Source organism: Prunus avium, chromosome 6, assembly GCF_965620075.1.
Source record: "Prunus avium chromosome 6, drPruAviu1.hap1.1, whole genome shotgun sequence".
Classification (NCBI taxonomy): domain Eukaryota; kingdom Viridiplantae; phylum Streptophyta; class Magnoliopsida; order Rosales; family Rosaceae; genus Prunus; species Prunus avium.
In genome coordinates this window covers 38,459,972-38,483,503 of record NC_142289.1, presented here as the reverse complement: position 1 = coordinate 38,483,503, position 23,532 = coordinate 38,459,972, and the positions used below count along the sequence as shown (strand labels likewise).

At 37.5% G+C, this 23,532-nt stretch overlaps 3 protein-coding genes across 3 annotated transcripts; 2 read left to right on the top strand and 1 right to left on the bottom strand.

Annotated features, from left to right (window-relative positions):
* The first annotated feature begins 4,844 nt into the window (after positions 1-4,844).
* On the top strand, positions 4,845-11,117 carry LOC110762969 (Protein kinase family protein). Its single transcript, XM_021965700.2, has 16 exons — positions 4,845-5,586; positions 6,137-6,265; positions 6,378-6,451; positions 6,594-6,663; positions 6,753-6,808; positions 7,217-7,288; positions 7,462-7,556; positions 7,648-7,711; positions 7,800-7,929; positions 8,024-8,242; positions 8,327-8,469; positions 8,619-8,793; positions 8,872-8,962; positions 9,688-9,845; positions 10,535-10,723; positions 10,840-11,117. Exons 1-16 carry the CDS (start codon positions 5,212-5,214, stop codon positions 10,897-10,899), a joined length of 2,100 nt encoding a protein of 699 aa, XP_021821392.1. The 5' UTR covers positions 4,845-5,211; the 3' UTR covers positions 10,900-11,117.
* Positions 11,118-11,989: 872 nt separating this feature from the next.
* EDA3 (DnaJ/Hsp40 cysteine-rich domain superfamily protein) lies at positions 11,990-15,243 on the top strand. The gene is made up of 5 exons (XM_021965692.2): positions 11,990-12,123; positions 13,024-13,118; positions 13,715-13,883; positions 14,442-14,534; positions 14,883-15,243. The coding sequence occupies exons 1-5, from the start codon at positions 12,051-12,053 to the stop codon at positions 15,011-15,013; spliced, it is 561 nt and encodes a 186-aa protein (XP_021821384.1). The 5' UTR covers positions 11,990-12,050; the 3' UTR covers positions 15,014-15,243.
* A 6,070-nt stretch (positions 15,244-21,313) lies between these two features.
* Positions 21,314-21,912, bottom strand: LOC148294167 (uncharacterized). The gene is made up of 2 exons (XM_088254327.1): positions 21,459-21,912; positions 21,314-21,348 (listed from the first exon to the last, which is right to left on the bottom strand). Exons 1-2 carry the CDS (start codon positions 21,910-21,912, stop codon positions 21,314-21,316), a joined length of 489 nt encoding a protein of 162 aa, XP_088110453.1.
* Positions 21,913-23,532: the final 1,620 nt, after the last annotated feature.

Here is a 23,532-nt window from a genome sequence, read left to right as displayed (position 1 = left end):
GTGTAAATTTACCATATTATCCTCATTTAATTAATAATTTCAATTCTTAATGTTTGCATTAACTAAGGGCATTTTTCAGTATTTTGAATGTTTTACCATTTGCTTTATATACATATAAGATTATTATCCAGCAGATCAGTTTTCAAGCACAAAATCATTTTAATTCTTTCTTACAACCCATGACAAAAAGAAAGTGTATGTTCTTTCTGTCTCGACCTCTTCAACATCTTCCTTCACAACTGCAAGCCAATAAGATCAAGGAACCTTACTTGTGCTCTAGTGGCAGTCAAATACTAGTCTCTCCGCATGCGCTTCAGTGCCTACGAGAGGCTTTTTTTTATAAAAAAATTTAAATTTATTTTAGAATTAAAAAGATAATGGGTAGTTGTGTTCTATAAAAATAGAATCCATTATTCGATTTTGATTTTAATTTTAATTTTTTTTTATATGAAAAAGTGTGAATTTACCATATTATCCTCATTTAATTAATAATTTCAATTTTTAATGTTTACATAAACCAAGGGCATTTTCTGGTATTTTGATTGTTTCACAATTCTCTGTCTTTTGCTTTATATATATAGATACAACAAACATGTACTACCAGTCTACCAACAACGAAGAAGAAAATCCAGATCTTTTCGAACAAAAACCCATCTTTTCGAACCCAACCACACAACTACAAGGATAAAGAATACATGCAAATTTACCTGAGATATAGCGGTCGAGAGCCTCTGCGGGAAATATAGGAGAGGAGATTTGGGCTTAGTGTTTTTGAAATTTTGAAAGGTACAATCGGGTTCAATAGAGGACGCGTGAGAGTTACAGGAGAGGAGAGCGAGACATGAAGGTGGAGTGGGGAGAGGCAGAAAGAGAGATTGGCTTCAGATTTGGGGTTTGAGAGAGGGTGAGGAGGTGAGAGTGAGAGGGTGAGGTCAAGTGAGAGAGTGAAAGAGAGAGGTGGAGTAGGGGTTAATGACTGAAATGGTCCCCCAACTATTGCTCCAGTATCATTTCGGTCCACCAACTAAAATTTTTATTTGAACCGTCTTTCAACTCTTTTTTTGTATCAATATGGTCCTACTGTCAAAGTCTGTCAATTTTATTGTTAAAATGAGAGGTAAAAATGTCTCTATGAATTAAAATAGTAATATATAATTAAAAATTAAAGAAAACTATTATAAAACTTAGAAAATTTTAAAAAATTGAATCTCACCAGCCCCATGAACTTTTTTTTTTCGTGAGACTGGCCTAACAATTAATAAATAAATAAATCTCTATTGTTTAAATTAATTAAAAAAAATTAAAATCACATAAATATTAAATAAAAAAAACAAATTTTTTAAGAGAGTAAACAATAATTAAAAATGAAAGGAAACTATTATAGGAACTTGTACCTAATTTTAAAATTGAAAAAATTGAATCTCACCACTAACATGGACTTAAAAAGTAATATATTTTTTTTCTCTATTGCTTAAATTAATTAAAAAATTTACAATAAAATAAATACAAAAATAAATAACAAAAAATAAAAGCAACCCCAAAACAAACAAACCTAGCATTACCCAACCCCACCTCTCCAACCCCGCAACCTCCCCTCAACCCCATCTCCAACCTCGCAACATCCCCCTCTCAGCCTCCACCCACCGTCACCTCACCACTCCCAGTCGCTCTCACCATGACCCGCACCCTCCCTCTCTCCCAAATCCACGATAATTACCACCCAAAAGCTACGAAAATGAGAACCTATGAATGGGGGTGTTTCTCTCTCTCTCTCTCTCTCTCTCTCTCTCTCTCTCTCTGTCTCTCTTTCTCTCTGTACACCGACTCAAATCTGATATGGGGTTGTTTTTGTTGGGTATGGCTTATATTTGAGTTTGGTAATTGTATATGGACGATTTTACCCCTCAATTTAACAATAAATTGACAGACTTTGACGGCAAGACCATCTTGATACAAAAAAAAGAGTTGAAGGACGGTTCAAATGAAAATTTTAGTTGGTGGACCAAAATAATACTGGAGCAATAGTTGGATGACCATTTCAGTCATTAATTCGGTGGAGTAGGTTAGTTGTGGTTGTGATCTAGTGGAAGCATCCCAGCGTATACTCTTATTTTAGTTAATAAACAGGGGACATCTGTAATATTTATATATTAGTAATTAATGATCGGTTCGGGTTAGGTCCATCAGGTCCAAATTTTTTTGACCCGAAGCAGGAACCAAAGTCAATGATTTGGGTCAGGTTTATTGTTGACTTTTTTGGTTTGATAAAAAAAAAAACCTTATTTTTCAGTTTGATTTGGTTTGTTCGGTTCGTCGGTTTTTATGCCCACCACTAGTTCCAACTATATTTGATGTTTTAACTTCCTTACTTTTCCTTACCTTTGTCATGTTATTTTATTTTATTTTCCAAACTCAACTTTTTTTCTTCTTTATAATTCTTTACTTAGTTACCAACTAGACAAAAATCTCTCTTAGTAGGTGTTTTCTGACCCTCTTTGACAAAATTTCAAGCTTCGTCATGCCAGGTCCGAGCCATATTAGGAAGTAAGGGTATAAAATTTCCCTTACATGGAAAGTTCATATCCATGAATTAGTATTGCATTCCCAAATATGCATTTGCCAAACATGGGAATGTAATTTCTTACCCATTGAAAAGCTCTTAAACATTGAATAAAATGAGCCTTAAAGAGATATATATTTATTTTGGAGATGAAGCGATCACTATTACATCATGGGGATTCGATATGGTGCCATTTCCCATTGGCAGCCTTGGATATTCTTTAGACACCCAAGTAAAAAACACACAAATCAGGTAAATTCAAATTAGGGTAAACTGCCGAATTGCCCCCTACACTTGTACATAACTATCAATTTACCCCCTGACCTTTTTTTTAAAGCGAATTAAAGGCTTGAATTAAATTTTATTATCAATGTTCCCCTTGCCGTCTAAATCATCAACATTTCATCCAATTTGCCGTTAAATATGAGGGCAAATTGGTCATTTCATATGTTAAAAATAATTAAATACTATAAAATACAATAGTATGACATATAAAATGAAAAAAAAAATCATTTTAATAAACTCCCACCCTTTTTTCTCTCTCTCTGCAACCAAACTCTTTCTTCCCTCTCTCTCTCTGCAAACCAAACCCTTTCTTCCCCCTCTCTCTCTGCAACCAAACCCTTTCTTCCCTCTCTCCCTATGATTCATCCAATTTTCAATTAAATCATTTTTAAAAATTATTTTTTTAGAAGAAGATTAAAGAAAAAGAAGAAAATTGACCCAAAAAGGGAAAGAAAAAAAAAAGAACCAGCAACCCTATCGCCCCCTCCCCCAGCTCTATCTCCTCCAGCACATCAACCCATCAACCCTAAAACCCCCAGCTCTTGGCCTAGAATTTAACCCCATTTAACCTCACCTGATATGTATGTTTTTGAAAGCTTGTGCTAGTAATAGTAAGAGTAGAGAATGGTGGCTCTTGAAATTGATTTGACCAACAAGTAAGAGTAGAGAATGGTGGCTCTTGAAATTGATCTGGAGCTGACCAAACCTTTTGCCATGCGGCTGGACATGTAGCCGCTGGACATTAGGCCACCATGCCTTTTATTTCTTTTCTCCTCACAGAAAATTGAAACACGCTCTCTCCCATCCCCATCCCTTGCCCCCAAGATCCAGACCCATCCCATTCCCCAGCCTTGCCCCCCCAACCTAGACCCATCCCCCAGCCCCATCCCCACGCGAGATCCATCCCTAGACCACCACCCAACGCCACCATACAACAACCTCCATCCCCACTCGAGCTTGCAAAAAGAGAGAGACACGCGAGATCCATCCTTAGACCACCACCCAACGCCACCAAACAACCACCTCCATCCCCACTCGAGCCTGCAAAAAGAGAGAGAGAGAGAGAGAGAGAGAGAGAGAGAGAGAGTAAGGGGGGATAGGTTGGAGAAGAAGACGCAGGGGGTGGGGTGGGTGGGTCCATAAGATTTTTCTTTTTCTTTTTTTCTTTAATTTTTTCAAAAAATATATATATTTCTTTATTTTTTTAATGATTTGATGGATTATTGGATGAAATGTTGATGATTTAGACGGCAGGGGGAACATTGATAATAAAATTTAATTTGAGCCCTTAATTCGCTAAAAAAAAAGGTCAGGGGGTAAATTGATAATTAGGTACAAGTTCAAGGGGCATTTCGGCAGTTTACCCTTCAAATTATGATTAGGAGATGAGGATGGTCAATTGTGTAATATAGAGATCAAATATGATGAGAACTGTCAGTTGATGATCGCCAGCAGCATGCCATGACTTCCTCAAATCTTCGACCCAAAAATAAAAATAAAACTCCTCAAATCAAACAAGCAGGGGAAAGGAAGGAAGGAGGAGAAAGTCTTACTAAACCTCTTGATTGATATATTAACAAGTTTCTTCTTGTTGTATGCATCATATATGTCATGTATATCGTGCGCACATTCAATACTTTGTCATTTGTGCCACGAGAATTGCATTGAGCACATGAAATTTTCCTTATTTTTTTTTTAAGGTCGAAGAAAATGTTAATAATCATTTGAAGTATTGACAATGTAGTATTCTAAATTACTCTAATATATATATATAAAAAAGGATTAAACTCGGGTGTAGAGTGATGGACACACAACTTTAACTCGAGTGCAAAGTGAATAGCACATTCACTTTAACAAACTTGACTAAGCTCATATATGCAAATATCTTCCAACTTTGAAGTAGAGAAGTTAGGACTAAATAGCTTCATTGGCAAAGGAAAATTAAGGTTTAATCTGCCAATAATATACTTATTTTCTTATTTTTCTAGACATTTGGTGAGTTCACCAATTTTGTCCTACCACACGGTCCACACCCAAAACGAAACCCTCCTTTCTCATTTGGTTTTCTCTGTTTTCCCGCATCATCCTACAGTTGGACTCGGCGCTTCTGCCTCTATCTCTCTCTCTCTCTCTTGCCCTCTCTACCAAACCCTAACCCCCAAATGTCAACCTCTGCAATCAAACCGTAATTATCTCCAATCGAACCTCACCCCGACCCAATTCACCTCCGATTTCCTCTAATTCCACTCTTCCCCGACCGATTTATTCAAATTTCAGCCATGCCCAAGACTCTCAAAGCTTCGCGGGATTAATATAATGATCGAATCGTTGAAGCACCGTACGAATTCATTTTATGGGTTTGAGCAATGCCGGAGCTTCGCAGAGGAGTCCGCCGAGGCCGCGCTAGGGTAGCTCACAAGCCGTCGGACCTACCGCCGCCCTCGCGGAGGACCCGTGCCACGGTCGCCCGAGAAGCCGCTGAGGCCGTGGTGAGGCCGAGGACAAGGTTGGCAGTGAGAAAATTGAAAGAAGAGGAGAAGCAGGAGCCGGACCCGGAGCCGGAGCAGGAAGACCGTGTGATTGTGATATCGGAGAAGGACTCCGATTCTGAGGGCAAAAAGGGAAAAGAAATAGTCGAGGAAGATAGGAAAGCTGTGATGGCTGACGATAGTGGTGGCTTGAGTGCTAATAAGGCTGCTGGGCAAGAAGAAGAGGGCAGTACTGCGCCTTTTCCCGAAAAGGTACGGGTAGTTTCTTGCTATTTTGATGCTTTTGGTGGCGTTATTTTGTGTATTCTTATTTTATTTCAGCTGGGAACTTGGGGTGGTGTTGCTGCTGATGAAATGTGTTTACTTTTTTTCACTGTTCTTTAATTGTTCAGGTAGTAGGCTATATTTATTTATGTTGGAAGCATTTCTTGTGTTTCCTTGTAAGAATGAGATCCTAATCAGTAAGTTTCCTTTAAGGGATCCAGTAAAGTGGTCATTTTTAATTTTATAGAGATGTTTTCTATGTTGGGTGCGTGCATTTCTGTGTTTATATATACCCAATTTTTTATCTTGTTCTTCAACTAAGCGTATCACTTTAACTGAAATAATGCACTGGAGTGGATTAACTTAATGATGGTAGTCTTTAAATGAATGCTTTGGGTTGGTGTAACTTAAATGATGAATTTTGTTGTAACAATTTTAAATTTCATAATAAAAAGAAAGAGATTCTGTTTCAACTTTGGTATGTTTATTTTAATGGTGATATATGTTCTGGAAAATTTCCAAATTTCCACTTTCTAAGGTTCAAGTAGGAGGGTCGCCACTCTATAAGGTAGAGAGGAAGCTGGGCAAAGGTGGCTTTGGCCAGGTGTTTGTTGGTCGTCGTGTTACGGGTGGAGTTGATCGCACAAGCGGTCCTGGTGCTATTGAGGTAAGTTCATATTTTCTCATGTTGAAAGAAGGCTGTACTATTCAGAAATTATCTTCTTTTCTTTATCAGTAATTGTCCTTATGAATTTCTTTGCGATTTATGTATTTATCAGGTGGCACTTAAATTCGAGCACAGAAACAGCAAAGGCTGTACTTATGGTCCTCCATATGAGTGGCAAGTTTACAAGTGAGTCTTTTTCTTTCTATTAGATTTTTAGTTTTTCCATTGTTTTCTTCCCTGGGTGATGTGCTTAGGTTCATTTATCAGTATCTATACATGTACACTTGCTAATTTGTTTATAAATCGGTCATTTTTTGTTTTTGAACAGCACTCTTGGTGGTAGTCATGGAGTGCCTAAAGTGCACTATAAAGGAAAGCAAGGAGACTATTATGTCATGGTATGAACTGTCCAATCTCTTGTATCAGTAACGGGTTGCAATTTCTTGTTTCCTTGTACCAAATACATTTGTTATTTCCATATATGCAGGTTATGGACATGCTAGGGCCTAGTTTATGGGATGTATGGAACACTTCAGGGCAAGCGTGAGTATTTAAGATTATTTTGCTCTTCATCCAAACATTATCAGTTCGTTTTGCTGTTATCTCGAGATCCGAAACCTGGATATGCCATTTAGGATTCAGCTGAAAAATTCCAGTTTTAAATGTTTTGCTGCTTATTCTGAGGGGTCTGAATAGAAGCACAGCTGAAGCAACCTATTTTCAGTCACGATTTTAAGGATTAAATCTTCTAAACTCGTACTTAAGATGCTAGAGAGCACTGAAATAAAGTTTGAGTTTTTGGATAGTTATGGCTTTGGATTCAGTCTGTGGGTATCTGTTCACAACTGTATTTGAAGTGGAAGAGCACGCATATGTTCTATTCTTGGACTTCAATTTTCTGAAAGATTTTAACTTATATTTTTCATTTATGTTTGAATCCAATGAACACAGGATGTCTGCAGAAATGGTAGCTTGTATAGCTGTCGAGTCTTTATCAATTCTAGAGAAGATGCACTCAAGAGGGTATGTCAATGCAGCCTCAGATAATTTTATTCACTTTTTGGTGTTGGTTGTCCCAATCTTGTGGATTGATATGAATACTAAAATTTCATCAATCCTATTGCTTTTTGTTTCTTTCAAAAATAAATTTTTATTATATTTCTAACTTATTTTAAATCATGACTTGTTGACATTAGCTATGTGCATGGAGATGTGAAGCCAGAAAACTTTTTACTTGGTCAGCCATCTACAGCTCAAGAGAAGAAATTGTTTCTTGTTGACCTTGGACTAGGTAAGTTAATTTATTTTCATCTGTAGGGCTTCTCTCCAGTTATTTCATTTACTTTCGTTTCTTATGTCTTCTTCATTACCTGATTGTGCAGCGACAAAGTGGAAAGACACTAATGGGGGTCATGTTGATTATGATCAACGTCCTGATATGTTTAGGTGAAGTAATATCTGCATTTTTTGGGGTATGGTATTCAGTCTAATTCTTCTATCTTTAGCCCTGAAATCTTTTCTGTTTCACCTCCAGAGGAACTGTTCGATATGCTAGTGTTCATGCTCACTTGGGAAGAACTGCTAGTAGAAGAGATGATCTTGAATCTCTTGCTTATACACTCATTTTTCTCCACCGAGGAAGGTTACCATGGCAGGGCTATCAGGTATTTAAGAGGGATTAATTTTAGAGTCTGATTTACTCTCCTTTATTGAGATTTATTATGAAATTTGTCTGCACTGTACTTGGTCCTGTTTCAGGGTGATAACAAATCTTTCCTAGTTTGCAAAAAAAAGATGGCAACATCTCCTGAAATGCTGTGCTGCTTCTGCCCCCCACCTCTAAGGCAATTTCTTGAGGTTGTGGTGAACATGAAATTTGATGAAGAGCCTAACTATTCGAAGTTAATATCATTGTTTGAGAGTTTGATAGGATCAAATCCTGCTGTAAGGCCAATAAAAATTGATGGCGCTCAGAAGGTATTTTAGTGATATTGTAATATATAAAGCTCTCTTTTGTATGTTCATCGGGCTTATAAATTAATTTATTGCGAACTGTTTTAGATTATTAGTCAGGTTGGCCAGAAACGGGGTAGATTGAATATTGAGGAAGATGATGATGGCCAGCCAAGGAAGAAAGTTAGGCTAGGAGTACCTGCCACACAATGGATTTCAGTTTACAATGCTCGGATGCCGATGAAACAGAGGTAGAAATTCATTTTGCAATGTTGTACTTTTTTTTCGGTCAATAAATAGTGTAGTTTCATTCTTTCCTTGCATATCAAAGGGAAAAGTGGTTTGAATAAGAGTCCCTGACTGTAATTTTCCTCATGGCTTGATCATCTTTTATTACTAGGTATCATTACAATGTCGCTGATGCAAGGTTGGCACAACATGTGGAGAGAGGGATTCAAGACGGTCTGCTTATAAGCTGTGTGTCATCTTGTTCTAATCTCTGGGCACTTATTATGGATGCTGGAACCGGTTTTACAAACCAAGTTTATGAGCTTTCACCCTTCTTCTTGCACAAGGTGGATTCCTGTGCTTGTCTATATTCATATAAGATTTTTACTCAAAAAATTGACAGACTGTTTGTTCTGAATGCACAGGAATGGATAATGGAACAATGGGAGAAGAACTATTACATTAGTTCTATTGCTGGTGCTAATAATGGAAGTTCCCTTGTGGTGATGTCAAAAGGTACACTGCTGTAGTGATTAGTTGTGACATTAATCTATTAACTTTAGTTGTGTTAATGAGTAAAGTTGCATGACTTATGTGGACCTGTTTATTGTCATGCCAGATTGAATTTTCATATCAGTAAGATATGCTTTAGCAATATGCTCCAAAATTTCGTGTCATATATGATTGCTGAGGAAAAAAATTGGCTTGGAAAGAATGAATGAATCTGTTCTTTGCAATGTGTTCTTTTAATGCTATGTTGGTGTAACTTTAATCTGGTCATGCGGTAATCTTTCTTTTCTTTTTCTGGATTGCTGTATGGTGTTTGGGTTGGTTCTTCTTAGTTGTTGAGGTCTAGGTTCCCTCTTCCTAAAGTTCCCAGAAAGCTCCAATGGCTGTGGGACATACATGCTGTGGTAATGATCAAGATAACCACGATTCTCTTTTTTCTTGCCTCTTAGGGTTCTCCACATTGGTGACTGATGTGTTTGTGTTGGACATTATGTTTTGAGTCTTTTGACCAAAGGTTGTTATTTGTTATATATTGATAAGGATTGCATAGTTTTTCTTTATGAAGTGGATCTTGTCATTTTGTAAACAGAGTAAGATACAGTGGACTTTTGTACCCCAAAAAAAGGAAGAAAAAAGATTTGGATATTACTAGACAGAATGTGTATGCAAATCCACATCAGTTCAGTTCGTTTTCAATCAGTAGATTAAGAACTGTGACCCTAATTCTGCAGGAACTCAGTATACGCAACAGTCTTACAAAGTAAGTGATTCTTTCCCCTTCAAGTGGATAAATAAGAAGTGGAGAGAAGGATTTCATGTGACCTCAATGGCAACTGCTGGGAGCCGGTGGGGTGTTGTTATGTCTCGCAATGCTGGCTTCAGTGATCAGGTAAGCTGTGCCCATCTTATTATTCTCTTCAGGAATGTTAGTGTGTTAATTTGATATTTCCATGCTAGCAGGTTGCAGAGAAATAGCTGCCTTCTCATCATTGGCAGTTCAATTTCTCATATGATCATGCTCTTTCTCAACTTTATTCTTCTCATTGCATGATAATATGATATTGTGGATTTTACAAATCATTATAGGCCCCTCCGCAATGTGTTTCTACTTTTGTGTGAAGCCACTGCTCTTTCTCCGAGGGGCACAAATAACATTTGTTGTTGTCTTGAAACTCTTTTCAAAAGCTTCATTTAAAACTTGAGTCATAGTATTTGAATCTACGTTGGATGGGTAAGAAGAGGAAAAATTGAATCTTTTCAAGGTGTCAACTGATCTAGTGAGGGCCATTCTAAATAAAACTGACATTTTAGGATATGACTAAAGGCAAGCTAACCAGACATATTTTCTGTTATTCCGGGTTGAATTTGACTAGAAATAGTGGCAAATGGGTTGCGTCAGGCCATTTTATGGTGCATCCAACCAGATATTATGGCAACGAAATCTGCCAACTTTTTATGTATTTAAAACGTGATCAGTAGAATTTCATGATAGCCAAGGCATGTTGATTTTGCAGTTATTTTTCTTTTCTGGTTTTTGAGTTGGTGTCCACCCTCTCATTTGCCATTGGCTTTTCATAGGTTGTGGAGCTGGATTTTCTCTATCCAAGTGAAGGCATCCACAGACGTTGGGATAATGGTTTCCGGATAACGTCAACTGCTGCAACTTGGGATCAAGCGGCCCTCATCTTGAGTGTCCCCAAGCGCAAACCTGGTGATGAAACTCAGGAGACTTTGCGTACATCTCAATTTCCTAGCACACACGTGAAGGTATGAAGTTTTTCTTTAAAGTGAAAGACCTTGACACTCTTTTAACTTTTTTTTTAGACAGAATAATATCAGACTATTGATATCCTCACTCTAAATTCTGGTCTACTTTTGCACAGGAAAAATGGGCAAAGAATCTGTATCTTGCTTGTTTGTGCTATGGGCGAACTGTATCTTGATTCCTGTGTTATCGGCAGGAATTTGTAAGTCGATATTTTTAGATTTGGTTATTTTGTTTTTCCCCCTCTCTGGGTTGATAATGATTTGTAAGAAAATATGTTGAACGAGAGGAGTTAGCTGCAGCAGCAGAGATTATGTTGTACGATAAATGTTTTATGAGCCGTATAGTTGGCTTTTAATTTGAGATCCCGCCAGTAATTTAAAGTTAAATTATGCAGTGCTCTGTTCCTCATTTGTTCTCTCTCACGTTTGCACCAAGCAAAAATGCCCATTGCTAATGCCCCTCTTATCATCGTCATCCGATTCCTTCTCTTGAAGCTTTAATCAGATTTATTTAGAAATTGGACAAGTTTTCGAATCCATGATATGAAAATGTAACAAAGCTCAGAATAAAAAAGTACTTGAGCGATTTTTTTTGGTCGAATCATTCGACTCGAATGTACTTAGTGATAAAGTGAATCAAAACCAATCCATTTTGATTTGCTAAATCACTGTTTTGATTGCCTCAAACTAGAACTTTAACTGAATCAAACCAGTACTTTAACTGAATCAAACCAATCCCATTTTGTGACCCGCTTGCTAATGGTAACTTCTCTTCGTAAAAGATTATATATTGTCTTACATATATCGAAGGAGGGAAAGTTTATACCATTAAAATAGTTGGGAAAACTTTTTATTGTTGAAGATGAAGAAATTGAGGGCGAGATTAAGTTAAATTCGAATGAGTTAGGGATTTAAATTTTTTTATATTAACATGATAGTAAATGGTAACAACTAATGAAAATGACAAGTATAAAAAAATTTAAAAACATGTAATTTAGTTCGAATTAAGTGATTTTCAAACTGGCCACAAGGTTGATATAAAAGTATGTATAATTTAGAATTCGTAAGCGTATCTTTCATTTTATAAATTTTTATGGTGCATATTTTATAGTAAACAATCTTGTTAAACCTAAAAGATAAAGAGAAATAATGTCTAGGGAGGGACCAAAATAGAAATAATATGTGAGTTCTTTTTTTTTTTTTTTTTTTTGGGGTTGGAAAATATAAAATGTGAGTTCGTATATATATATATGTGTAGAGCAAAGAAGATGATAAATAAGAGTGCCCCGCTAAGACACATGGACAGACAGACAGAGAGATAGAGAGGATGTCATCTTCTTCTTCTTCTTCTCATCTCTCAGCCATACCACAACGCCTGTCAAAATCCTCACCATGCCACTGTGAGCTCTCTCTCTCTCTCTCTCTCTCTCTCTCTCTCTCTCTCTCTCTAAAAGTTAGTACCCATTAACGAACTTGTGGAGACCTGCCAATTTCTCGTCATTTCCATGCACAGTCCTTAATTTCAAGTAGCTGTATTTTGCCTTATCTCATTCTTCATTCACATGTGTGCATGAGGTCTCGGTTTCTTGTTGCCCACTATATGTGCATATATATTTTGTATAGCTCTCAGCCGGCACTAAACTCATGGTTTGTGGATAAGAAGTTTATGGGCTAGTTTGCTTTTGGCTCTCTGTTCACCAAATTGTTAACTACTTGGTTTTGCTTTGTCTATATTGCTGTGTTTTTCTTTTTGGTTGACTTTTGGGGTACCCAAGTTTCATTAGGGGAAAAAAATTAAAAGACAAGGGAAACCAATTTACCTAATGTTCGTCCAGATTTCATGAATAATGGGTCTTTTCTTGTTTGCTTTATGGTTTTGTTTTGTTCTCAAGTGTTCCAAATTGGTCTCAATTCAAATTTGGGGGCTTTCTGCGCGCTAGAGTTTCCATATGAAGAGATTTTGCATGGGGTTTGCTTTTCTTTTGGGCACAAAGATGTGAGAGCCTGATATTATGTGTAGAATTGAAACAAGGTAATATCATCATGAAATCTTAAGCCTTCATTTCTACTCAGACCAATAACTGCTTGATGATAATATGCACCTTTGGATCAGAAAGAGAAAGATGATGAATTCCAACATTGAAATGTGCCTTTTCAGTTGTAGCCAGTGAATATTTTGCTTTTAGCTCTATCTGTCATGCAGCACGTGACTGTTGCAAAAACCAGATTCATGTCTTTGATCAATAATAGGTGGAAGGCCAATGGTTCTAACTATCATTTGTATGTAAACAATTTGGCAGTCAATACAAAGTCAGTTGGGTTTCATGTAAGATCCAATCTTGAGAATGACAGCAGCAGTCCGGGGGATTCAGACCACTCATCTAAACCATCAAAGGTATTGATTTATTTGATTCTGAAGAAAATATGGCATTAGATAGAGCAAGGGAATAAGTGGTGGCCATTGTTTTTGGCTTTCATGTCTTTCAGACATATCATTTGGATGGATTTTGTTTGATGATGCTCAATTCAAAGTGCTGCTCGAAATTCATTCTTGCTCTTAATGATACTACTTGCTTTTGCCTTCTCTTTATGGTAAAATATGGGCTATTTTGTTCACAAGAGATGATTCTCCATGCGAAATTGATGGCTTTAGTTTTTTGTTCAAGACAAGATAAAGCCTTTTGCGTGAGTTCCTATGATGCAAAGGGCCCTCAACTTTGCTTGGGACATTTCTTTTGATGTATTCTCAGTAACAGAGGATTTTTTAGTGGATACAGAATACGTCTTTTTTGGTTGCCCTATGTGTATGTTCTGTTTTCTTAAAACTTTTTGTTTTCCAAGAATTTAACCTGTGTAGATTGGTGTGATACATTGGAACTTCTGAAATAACTTATTTGTTTTATCATATTTTTTTATAAGGTATGGTAAAATTCAATATCAATGGCTTTTTACTTTCAACAAGATATAGTTATAAAGGTTCAGTGACCACAGGAATCTCAGGCCTCAATCTCTCGGCGACAGTGTCTCACATGCCTATGTTCAACCGTTGCTTTGATAAGCAATTCTTCAATCTCTACTTCCATTCCAAAGGCATTTGCATTGGATGGAAAAGAGAGACCAGCTGGTTGCCGGAATTGTGGGGGAAGTGGCGCTGTGCTTTGTAAGTATAATTTCTGTAGTTATAAATCAGAAGTGGAAATGATGATGACCTTTTGTTCAGTACTTGCATGATTGTGATACTTACTGTCTTGGTAAAAACTGAAATCCTCTGGGGTATTCTATTTCTGCCCCCAAAATTCATTTGTGCAGATAAATTGTGCATTAACTATATTGGTCCAAAGGTTCAGCTAGAAAACCAACTTTAATTGTTCAAATTTGTTTTTTGACTGTATCATATTGATTTTCTTTGTTCATCTGCAAGTTCCTATTTTCTTTTTTGGTAACTGCGAGTTCCTATTTTCTTTGGTCGTTTTCTTTGTAAAAAGAGTAGCTGGTCTGATTGATATGTAGTTAAAAGTCAAAGATTCAGAATTCTTTTGCTCATGCCTTGAGGTTGATGCTTTGGCTTGTGAGAGGAGAAACAGATGTGCTTCTTCCTTTCCTATAAATATATACGTATGTAAGAAAGGATAGCGTGCCTTAGAAAAAACAAAATAGAAACGTATGTTAGTTGGGTTTCATTTTCCGTCAATGAGATGTTAATTTGCTTTTCATTTAGGTGATATGTGTGGTGGTACAGGAAAATGGAAAGCTCTCAATAGAAAACGGGCTAAAGATGTGTACGAGTTTACGGAATGTCCAAACTGTTATGGTATGTAGTTCTCACCCATACTCATATTCCTGTTTCATCAAATGGTTAGTACCGTAGGAACATGTTTCCTTGAGGGAGAAAATTCCATTTGGCTTCTGTGGCATTTGTGCTCGTCACAACTTATTCTCAGAAAATGAGTCAAGTAGAAAATTAAGAGCCATTGCAAATTATAGTTTACAGTTGTAAATTAAGAGCATTACTTCTTCATCCCATACCAACATTGTATCCTGTTTACAACTGGCACACAATATTTTTTTTTTGCCGCTCTCTTTTTATTGCATTTATTTTCTTCCTACTGGTGTGGATATGCATTTTATTTGATGAGTAATTACCTGTTGTTGTCAACAGGTCGGGGGAAACTCGTATGTCCGGTTTGTTTAGGGACCGGTGTACCGAACAACAAAGGTCTGCTTCGGAGGCCTGATGCAAAGCAGTTACTTGATAAGATGTACAATGGTCGGCTATTGCCAAACTCATAACAAGGTCGTTCTACATCAACATGAGCTGCCCACAAAAGAGTTGATTTTTGGCCGTGTGACCGTTTCATTTTAATTGTACAATACAGTGTTGATCATTTTAGAAGGGTTAAAAGACCAAAGATGTATATGTAGACTATATAGATAGCTATCCCTTCCACTGCGATTGTGTTGTCATAACAGGGTTCCTCTCTGCACATCATAAATGTATGTGAATTTTGTTGCACTTTTAATATATTCTCTACGTCTTAACAGAAAACGCATTTAGGAACTTTTATTCTACAAAATTGAGGAAGTTGGATATGTAAGTCCTTACTAAGCTTTTATTTAACAATACTAACCGTGTTCAGCCATGGTAATCGAATAGATTGTCTTCTTCACCTATGCAGCCTTTATTCTCTTGTCTCTTAGATAGGGTGAGGTCTGTATTTGAGATGATTTGCTGCAAGGGAAGGGACCTCTATTTATATATGCATCACATCGATACCTTGCCTATCAAGAAGTAATCGTGTGTCCTTGTTGCATTTAGATTAGGTTTAGTTCAATCCATAATATACTAGGAATCCTCTTCACACTTGTTTTCTTTAATAAACTCTGTATAAGTGTTTAGATAGAAGACTAAGTTTTGGTTCCTGATCAACTAAGAAAACTGAATCCTCTTAGGATTAGGAGATCACCTTATGTGGACTAAGACAAGATTTGTCTTACATTCTCCCACTTGATCGACTAATCCCTAATTTTCTGTGTTGACCACTTAAGGCCTTTGTGAAACATAACTCCAGTTGATTCCTTCAAGCAATTGTCATTTTTAAAAATGTGAAGGAACCATCAAGACCTTACTAAATATCTAATACTCCAGGGTCTTTATAATCACATTTAACATCCTTTAAAACTACATAAGCTTCCATCAAGATTAAACAGAAAACAAACATGTTCTACTGTAGAGTTTTATGAACACATTCATTCATTGTCCCTTTATTCGACTGCCAAGGTCTAATCACTTGTTACAATGACAATTCTGTCATGAATGAAATTTGCACAGGTATCTTTAGCTAGCTTTTCTGTTTCATTTCATTCAAGCATTAAAACGCATACTCATCCATTAAACATATAATTGCTTAATGAACAGATAAATTTCTTTATTTGAACCTCAAAACAAGATCATCCTCCATTGAAACCAAAAACTAACTGTGAACTTAAAATAATAACAAAATCGAAACTACTTAATCTTTAACAATGCTCCCACTTTTTTAAGCATCCAAATTATTCTTCAGTCCCATGCTATGAACATGCCTGTGAAAAACTGCATTTGGAACCCCTTTTGTAAGTGGATCTGCAATCATCTTTTCTGTACCAATGTGGCTTATGTTGGTATATCCTTGAGCAATCTTTTCTTTTACTATTATGAATTTAACATCCAACAGCCTCGAACCTTTTGTCCTTTTGTTACCTTTTGCAAATAAAACTGCAGCACTATTGTCATTCCATATTTGAATGGGCCTATGGATAGATTCAACCACATTTAGACTGAGAATGAAATTTCTCAGCCATATAGCTTGAGAGGTAGCTTCATAACAGGCTAGGAATTCTGCAAACATGGTTGAACCTGCTGTCAATGGTTGTTTCACACTTCTCCATGATACTGCACCTTCTTCAACACATGAATACATAACCTGATGTAGATTTCAAGGTGTCTTGACAACCTGCGAAATCTGCATCTGCATAACCTTGTAATTCAAGTGTAGCACTTCTTTTAAAGATTAATTTGTAATCTTTAGTTCTTTGCAAGTATCTCAACACTCTTTTCCCTGCAATCCAGTGTGCTTGTCCAGGATTCGACTGAAATCTTCCTAGAATGCTTACTGCAAAAGCTAAGTCGGGTCTGGTACAGACTTGTGCATACATCAAACTTCCTACAAGAGAAGCATATGGTTTGTCAACCATCTCCAGCCTTTCTTGTTCAGTCTTGGGTGCTTGCTCAGTGCTCAGCTTGTCCCCTTTTGCTATAGGAATGTCACTTCCTGTACAGTTCTGCATATTAAACCTCTTGAGCACCTTTTCTATGTAAGATTTCTGAGACAGTCCTAGAACCCCATTCTTTCGGTCTCTGCTTATGTCTATTTCCAAAACATATGATGCCTCACCTAGATCAGTCATTTCGAAATTCTTAGATAAGAAATTCTTGCAGTCATGTAACATGGTCTGATTTGTGCAAGCTAACAAGATGTCATCTACATAAAGAACTAGTATAATGAAATGTCTCCCACTCATTTTCATATAGATACATTCATCCAAGGCATTCTCTATGAAACCAAAATCCTTAACTACCTTGTTAAACTTCAGATACCACTGTCTAGAGGCTTGCTTTAAGCCATAGATCGATTTACAAAGCTTGCATACCAATTCTTTTCCTCCTTCTTGAACAAAACCTTCCGGTTGTACCATGTATATGTCTTCTTCTAAATCCCCATTTAGGAAAGCTGTTTTGACGTCCATTTGGTGTAAATGAAGATCAAAATGTGCTACAAGAGCCATGATTACCCTTAATGAATCCTTGGTTGAGACTGGTGAGAATGTCTCATTAAAATCTATGCCTTCCTTCTGCGTGAATCCCTTAGCAACCAACCTTGCCTTATATCTGTCTATCTGCCCTTTTGAATTCAATTTTGTTTTGTACACCCACTTGCAGCCAATTGGTTTGCAGCCTTGAGGTAAAGTCACAAGATTCCAAACACCATTCTTTTCCATCGATTTTAATTCTGACTTCATTGCTGCAAACCAATTATTTTTATTTTCACTTGTCATTGCCTGTCTGAAAGTTGCAGGATCATCTTGTGTGTTGATGTCATGTTCTGATCCCTGCAGATACACAAAGTAGTCATCTCCCAAAGCAGGTTTTCTTTGCCTTTGTGATCTTCTTAGTTCCATGTTTGGTTCTGGTTCTTCCACTGCTGGTGCTTGAGTGTATTTTGATCCTCCATTTGCAATGCTTGATTGTCATTCAATTCCAATTGTTCTGCGTTTTCATGACCATCTGCATTAGTCTCTTCAGCGTATTCCATTTGAGTATTGCTAGAATTAAACTGAGGCAAGACCACAATATCTTCATTAGGATTCAATAACATATCTTGATCCAAAATTGTCTCTTCAAAACTGAATTGTCCTTCTTTATCTTCTTCATGGTCAGTCTCTATGAAGACTGCTCTAGAGGTCTCTATGAACCTTCTTGTGTGGTGAGGACAATAGAATCTGTAGCCCTTTGTCCTCTCAGGGTAACCAATGAAGTAGCAGCTTATAGTTTTCGGATCCAATTTCTTTTCTGCAGGATTATAAGGTTTTGCTTCTGCTCTACATCCCCATGTTCTCAAATGTTTTATGCTAGGCTTCCTTCCATTCCATACTTCATAGGGAATTTTATTTATGCTTTTGGTTGGAATTCTATTTAAGATATAGGCTTATTATCACAAAACGTCCCTGACATTTGCGAAATTATCACATTGCATCCCTAACGTTTTTTGTATCATTAATGGTCCCTAACGTTAATATAGGTACTCTTAAATAGTCACTCTGTCAAAAAAACCGTTAAATCCAGGGGTATAATCGTCAAATCAATCCAAAATTATTTATAAAAAAAAAAATTCCTTCACTTCTCTCTTTCTTTTCTTCTTCTTTCTTCTTTCTCTCCGACTAGCCTTTCTTTTCTTCTTCTTTCTTCTTTCTCTCCGACTAGCCCCGTTCTTTTCTTCTCTTCTTCTCTCTCTCTCTCTCTCTCTCTCTCTCTCTGTTCCTCTTTTTTTCTTTCTTTCTCCTTTCTCTCTTTCCTCCTCTTTTCTTCTTCTTTTCCTTCGTTGTTTCTTCTTTCTCTCTGAATTTTTTATATTTGATGGGGGAAGCTGAAGGGGACGAGTACGCTCCGACGAAGGGGCATTCGGATTCGATGAGTGATGTTCCGGCGAAGAAGCTTGCGAGGCAGCTGGATTTCACGGGATTTGGTGGCGCACCGGCGAGTGTGGCCATGCCGGAGCTCCCTAAACCGCAACTGCCGACCGTGGCGGTGCAACAGAGTCAGCCAAAGCCACCTGTAGTGGCTGTGCCGGTACCCGTGTCACCGCAGCTGCCCATACCTTCAGGGAGGCCTGTGTAAGTTTGTAGCTTTTCATATGAATATGCAATGAAGTTTAATTTGTTGGGAAAATTTTTGCCGCGTAATAATTGTATGTTCCGTTGGTTGCTTATTAGTTCAATTTGATTGAGAAGTTTGGATTTTGAGGTAATGTGGGAAAACTGCTCAAAATTGGAGGCGGCTTGAGAGCATTGTTTTGGAGAATTTCGTGTGTGAGCTGGTATATTTTGGGGTCTGTTAAACAATCTTTTATTTTGTTTGAAGGATTGATTTTGGAGGCGTTTTGGGTATTTTTGGGAGTGTTTAATACGAGTTTGCTATTCGAATTGCTATAGTTCGGTTACTTGAACTACTGCATTTGTAAACGAATGGGAGAAGGGAAGAAGAAAAGAAAGAGAGAAGAAAAGAACGGGGCCAGGCGGAGAGAAAGAAGAAAGAAGAAAAGAAAGAGAGAAGGGAAGGAAATTTTTTTTTTTTTAATAATTTTGGATTGATTTGACGATTATACCCCTGGATTTAACGGTTTTTTTGACAGAGGGACTATTTAAGAGTACCTATATTAACGTTAGGGACCATTAATGATACAAAAAAATGTTAGGGATGCAATGTGATAATTTCGCAAACGTCAGGGACGTTTTGTGATAATAAGCCTAAGATATAATTGGCTGTTTTCAAAGCTTCTCCCCAAAGGAAAATTGGAAGGTTTGAGTAGCTCATCATGCTCCTTATTATGTCTTTCAAGGTTCTGTTTCTCCTTTCTGAAATTCCATTTTGTTGGGGTGTTCCTGGGTTGGTGTATTGTGCTATAATTCCTTCCTCTTGAAGAAATTTGGCAAAGGGTCCAGGATTTCTTCTAGCCTCATTAAACTTTCCATAATACTCTCCCCCTATATCTGATCGAACCACTTTAATTTTGAGATTTAATTGGTTTTCAACCTCAGCTTTATATATTTTGAATTTGTCTAATGCACTGGATTTTTCCTTAATGAGATAGACATATCCAAATCTTGAGAAATCATCTGTGAAAGTTATGAAGTAATTAAACCCTTCATGAGTTGGATCTGGAAAAGGTCCACATATGTCAGTATGAATGAGTTCTAATAAGCCTTTGCTTCCCAAAGCTCCTTTCTTTCTTAGATTGGTCAATTTCCCTTTAACACATGGAATGCAAATTTCATCTGTGTTAACGTGATTCAATGGTGGTAAAACTGATTCTTTGCATAGTTGTGTTATTCTCTCTTTTGAAACATGTCCAAGTCTCTTATGCCATAATTCGAATGAGTTCTCTTTGATTTTGGTTTGCACGGTGTTAATTTCCATTTCAGTTTTCTTGCAATTCAATCTGAACATTCCATCCACAAGACTTGCATTGCCAATTAAAACTTTATTTCTGAAAATAGAACATCCTGTTCCATCGAAATTCAAATTGAATTTCGATCTTACAAGCCTAGTAACTGAAATCAAACTCTTCCACATAGAAGGAACATAAACTACTTCATCTAATTCCAAAACAAAACCAAAATCAAGCTTAATTCTAACTGTCCCTATATAATTAATGTTGGCACTAAAACTGAACAGATAAAGATGAGTGCAACTTACAAGTGGTGAGGACGATCTAGCGGATCGATTGAATGATAGATGCAGATTCTTCTTGTCCTTGGATGCAGATCCTGAATAGAAGAGAGTTGAGACTCGTGAGGTCTATGGAACCGGTGTGGAACCAGCCTAAGACCCTCCGATGCCAAAGTAAGTTTGTTTCTAAGAGCTCTTGCTGTTGACCATATAAAAGTATAAAAGTCAAGCTGAAAAGTCTTACCCCTGTATTGTAGTGGAGGGGCCTATTTATAGAGGGCATTTCGTATGCTCTTAGTACTTAATTTCGATGTGGGACTCGTGGGAGGGCCCTATGAGGTTGACACGAGTCCTTAGATATTTCGGGCGGGTGCTTTGAGGTTGATTCTGCAGAATCGATAAGGGATACCGATTGTAGGCTGTGTTGGGCCTGTAGCGATCTTTTGCTGCTTTGAGACAATATCATCGGTAGCCGATGCCGATTGTTCGGAGCCTTTGGGCATTTGGGGAGTTTAAGCGATCCATGTGTCAATGGATGAGTGGAGGATCATATATGGTACAAACAATTAACTTGGACTTCTTCTCCATTTCCCACGAACACTTTCACCTCATCCTTGCTTGGCAATCTCTTGGTTGTGAATTCTTGCAAAGAATTAGCCACATGAATAGAAGCACCACTGTCTAACCACCATGAATCACACGAGAAATTAACCAAATTTGACTCAAAACAAACCAAAATCAGATTGCTGTTACCTTTTCCTTTCTTCTTCTCCAACCAATTTTTATATTTCCTGCAATCTCTCTTCATATGGCCTGGCTTTTTGCAAAAGAAACAGTTCATTCCAGTTGAAGGTTTCAAAGCTTTTTCAATAATATTTTCTTTCTCTTTTCCCTTTCCAGATGCAAATTTATGTTTGAACTCTTTGTTCTGTTTGGTCTGAACCATATTGACCATCTTAGCTCCTCTTTCTTTTATGAGGTTGTGCACTTGTTGGACAGAAATTGTAATCAAATCATTCAAGGTCCATCTTTCCTTCTGAGCAATGTATGTTTCTTTGAGGGACTTAAATTCCTTTGGTAATGAATTCAGTGCAAAATGAACCATCATATCTTCATCTACTGTCATGCTTAGCTCCTGCAGTTTGGTCCCTATATCAATTAAATTCATGATATGCGCTCTAACGCATCCTTGTCCATCATACTTCATATCAATCAACTGATTCAGTAGAGTGCTCTTGGTAGCTTTCTCAGATTATTTGAACCTCTGTGCTATTGCCTCATAGTATTTCTTTGCATTCTCAGATTTTGGAATGCTCCCTTTCACTGAAGAGGCCATAGCCCTCTGCATGATCAGCAGAGCCATCTTGTTTGCCCTTTCCCACTTGGCAAACTTGGTTTTAGTTTCTGTAGTAGCATTTGCAGCTGGCACTTGAGGAGGTTCTTCTTTAAGCACAAAATCATAATCCAACAAACCTAGTGATATTTCCAAATCCTGCTTCCACTTGCTATAGTTCGATCCAGTCAAGGTTTCAATGGAGTTGTGATTCACTGTGAAATTTGCAATGCAAATTAGAACTGTCCCTAAAATCTTTATTTAAACATGTCAACTTAAACATGTGAGTTCAAGTTAGCATGTTCCAAAATCCTAGACAGCAAACTGCACAGACATCCTGCGCAAACAAACTTACATATGTGGATGTAGAGATGCTTGCAAGCCAGTGTAGTCAACTGTCTAGATTGTTCCATCAGTGTTGTGATCAATCTACGCAATTTCACATCTGTGGATGGAGAATCACTTAGAAGGCTACGAACACTGATGCAATTTCTTGATCAAACTGTCAAATTTTAAAACTCTTACACAGCTTGAGCAGCTGTGGCTGCTCAATCTGCATAACAGTTTTAAAATTATTGATCAAGACCTTTTCGAGCAGAAAATAACCTTGTGCTCGTGTTTCAATTTAGAATATGCATAGCAAAAAAGAACTTGCAAACTTGTTAGCTCATGATTAAAACAGCTAGATTAATAAACAAAAACCTAGAGCTCTGATACCAGATGTAAGTCCTTACTAAGCTTTTATTTAACAATACTAACCGTGTTCAGCCATGGTAATCGAATAGATTGTCTTATTCACCTATGCAGCCTTTATTCTCTTGTCTCTTAGATAGGGTGTCACATCCCGGATCGGCTCTGCCGTAGCACGATATTGTCCGCTTTGGGCCCCCCCTCTCTGGCCCTCACGGTTTTGTTTCTGGGAGCTCACGACCAACTTCCCAGTGGGTCACCCATCCTGGGATTGCTCTCGCCCCCAACTCGCTTAACTTCGGAGTTCCTACTACTCCGAAGCCAGTGAGCTCCCAAAAGGCCTCGTGCTAGATGGATGCGGGTGTGCACATATAAGGCACATCACCCCCTCTCCGTTGGTCGATGTGGGATCTTACATAGGGTGAGGTCTGTATTTGAGATGATTTGCTGTAAGGGAAGGAACCTCTATTTATATATGCATCACATCGATACCTTGCCTATCAAGAAGTAATCGTGTGTCCTTGTTGCATTTAGATTAGGTTTAGTTCAATCCATAATATACTAGAAATCCTCTTCACACTTGTTTTCTTTAATAAACTCTGTATAAGTGTTTAGATCGAAGCAGGGCTGGCCCTGGGTGATTGAAGGCCCAGGGCAAAACTCTATGGCCCCGTTTGGTTCACGGAATGGATTTGAGGGGAAATCAATTCCCATGTCATTTCCCAAGGAATGGGAATGAAAGATTCCTTTTCCACGTTTGGTAATGTTGGGAAAGTAATCGGGAGATTTCACTTTGTTTCCTTT

What these genes read in the sequence shown, in the direction of transcription:
- LOC110762969 (XM_021965700.2), top strand. Translation starts at nt 5,212, where the DNA reads ATGCCGGAGCTTCGCAGAGGAGTCCGCCGAGGCCGCGCTAGGGTAGCT. An exon ending in GAGAAGATGCACTCAAGAGG is followed by an intron (nt 7,289 to 7,461) that starts GTATGTCAATGC and finishes TGTTGACATTAG; the next exon opens with CTATGTGCATGGAGATGTGA. An exon ending in CAACGTCCTGATATGTTTAG is followed by an intron (nt 7,712 to 7,799) that starts GTGAAGTAATAT and finishes TTTCACCTCCAG; the next exon opens with AGGAACTGTTCGATATGCTA.
- EDA3 (XM_021965692.2), top strand. Translation starts at nt 12,051, where the DNA reads ATGTCATCTTCTTCTTCTTCTTCTCATCTCTCAGCCATACCACAACGC. An exon ending in AAAATCCTCACCATGCCACT is followed by an intron (nt 12,124 to 13,023) that starts GTGAGCTCTCTC and finishes ACAATTTGGCAG; the next exon opens with TCAATACAAAGTCAGTTGGG. An exon ending in GGAATGTCCAAACTGTTATG is followed by an intron (nt 14,535 to 14,882) that starts GTATGTAGTTCT and finishes TGTTGTCAACAG; the next exon opens with GTCGGGGGAAACTCGTATGT.
- LOC148294167 (XM_088254327.1), bottom strand. Translation starts at nt 21,912, where the DNA reads ATGAAGTATGATGGACAAGGATGCGTTAGAGCGCATATCATGAATTTA. An exon ending in GGAGAAGAAGAAAGGAAAAG is followed by an intron (nt 21,349 to 21,458) that starts GTAACAGCAATC and finishes AATTCTTTGCAA; the next exon opens with GAATTCACAACCAAGAGATT.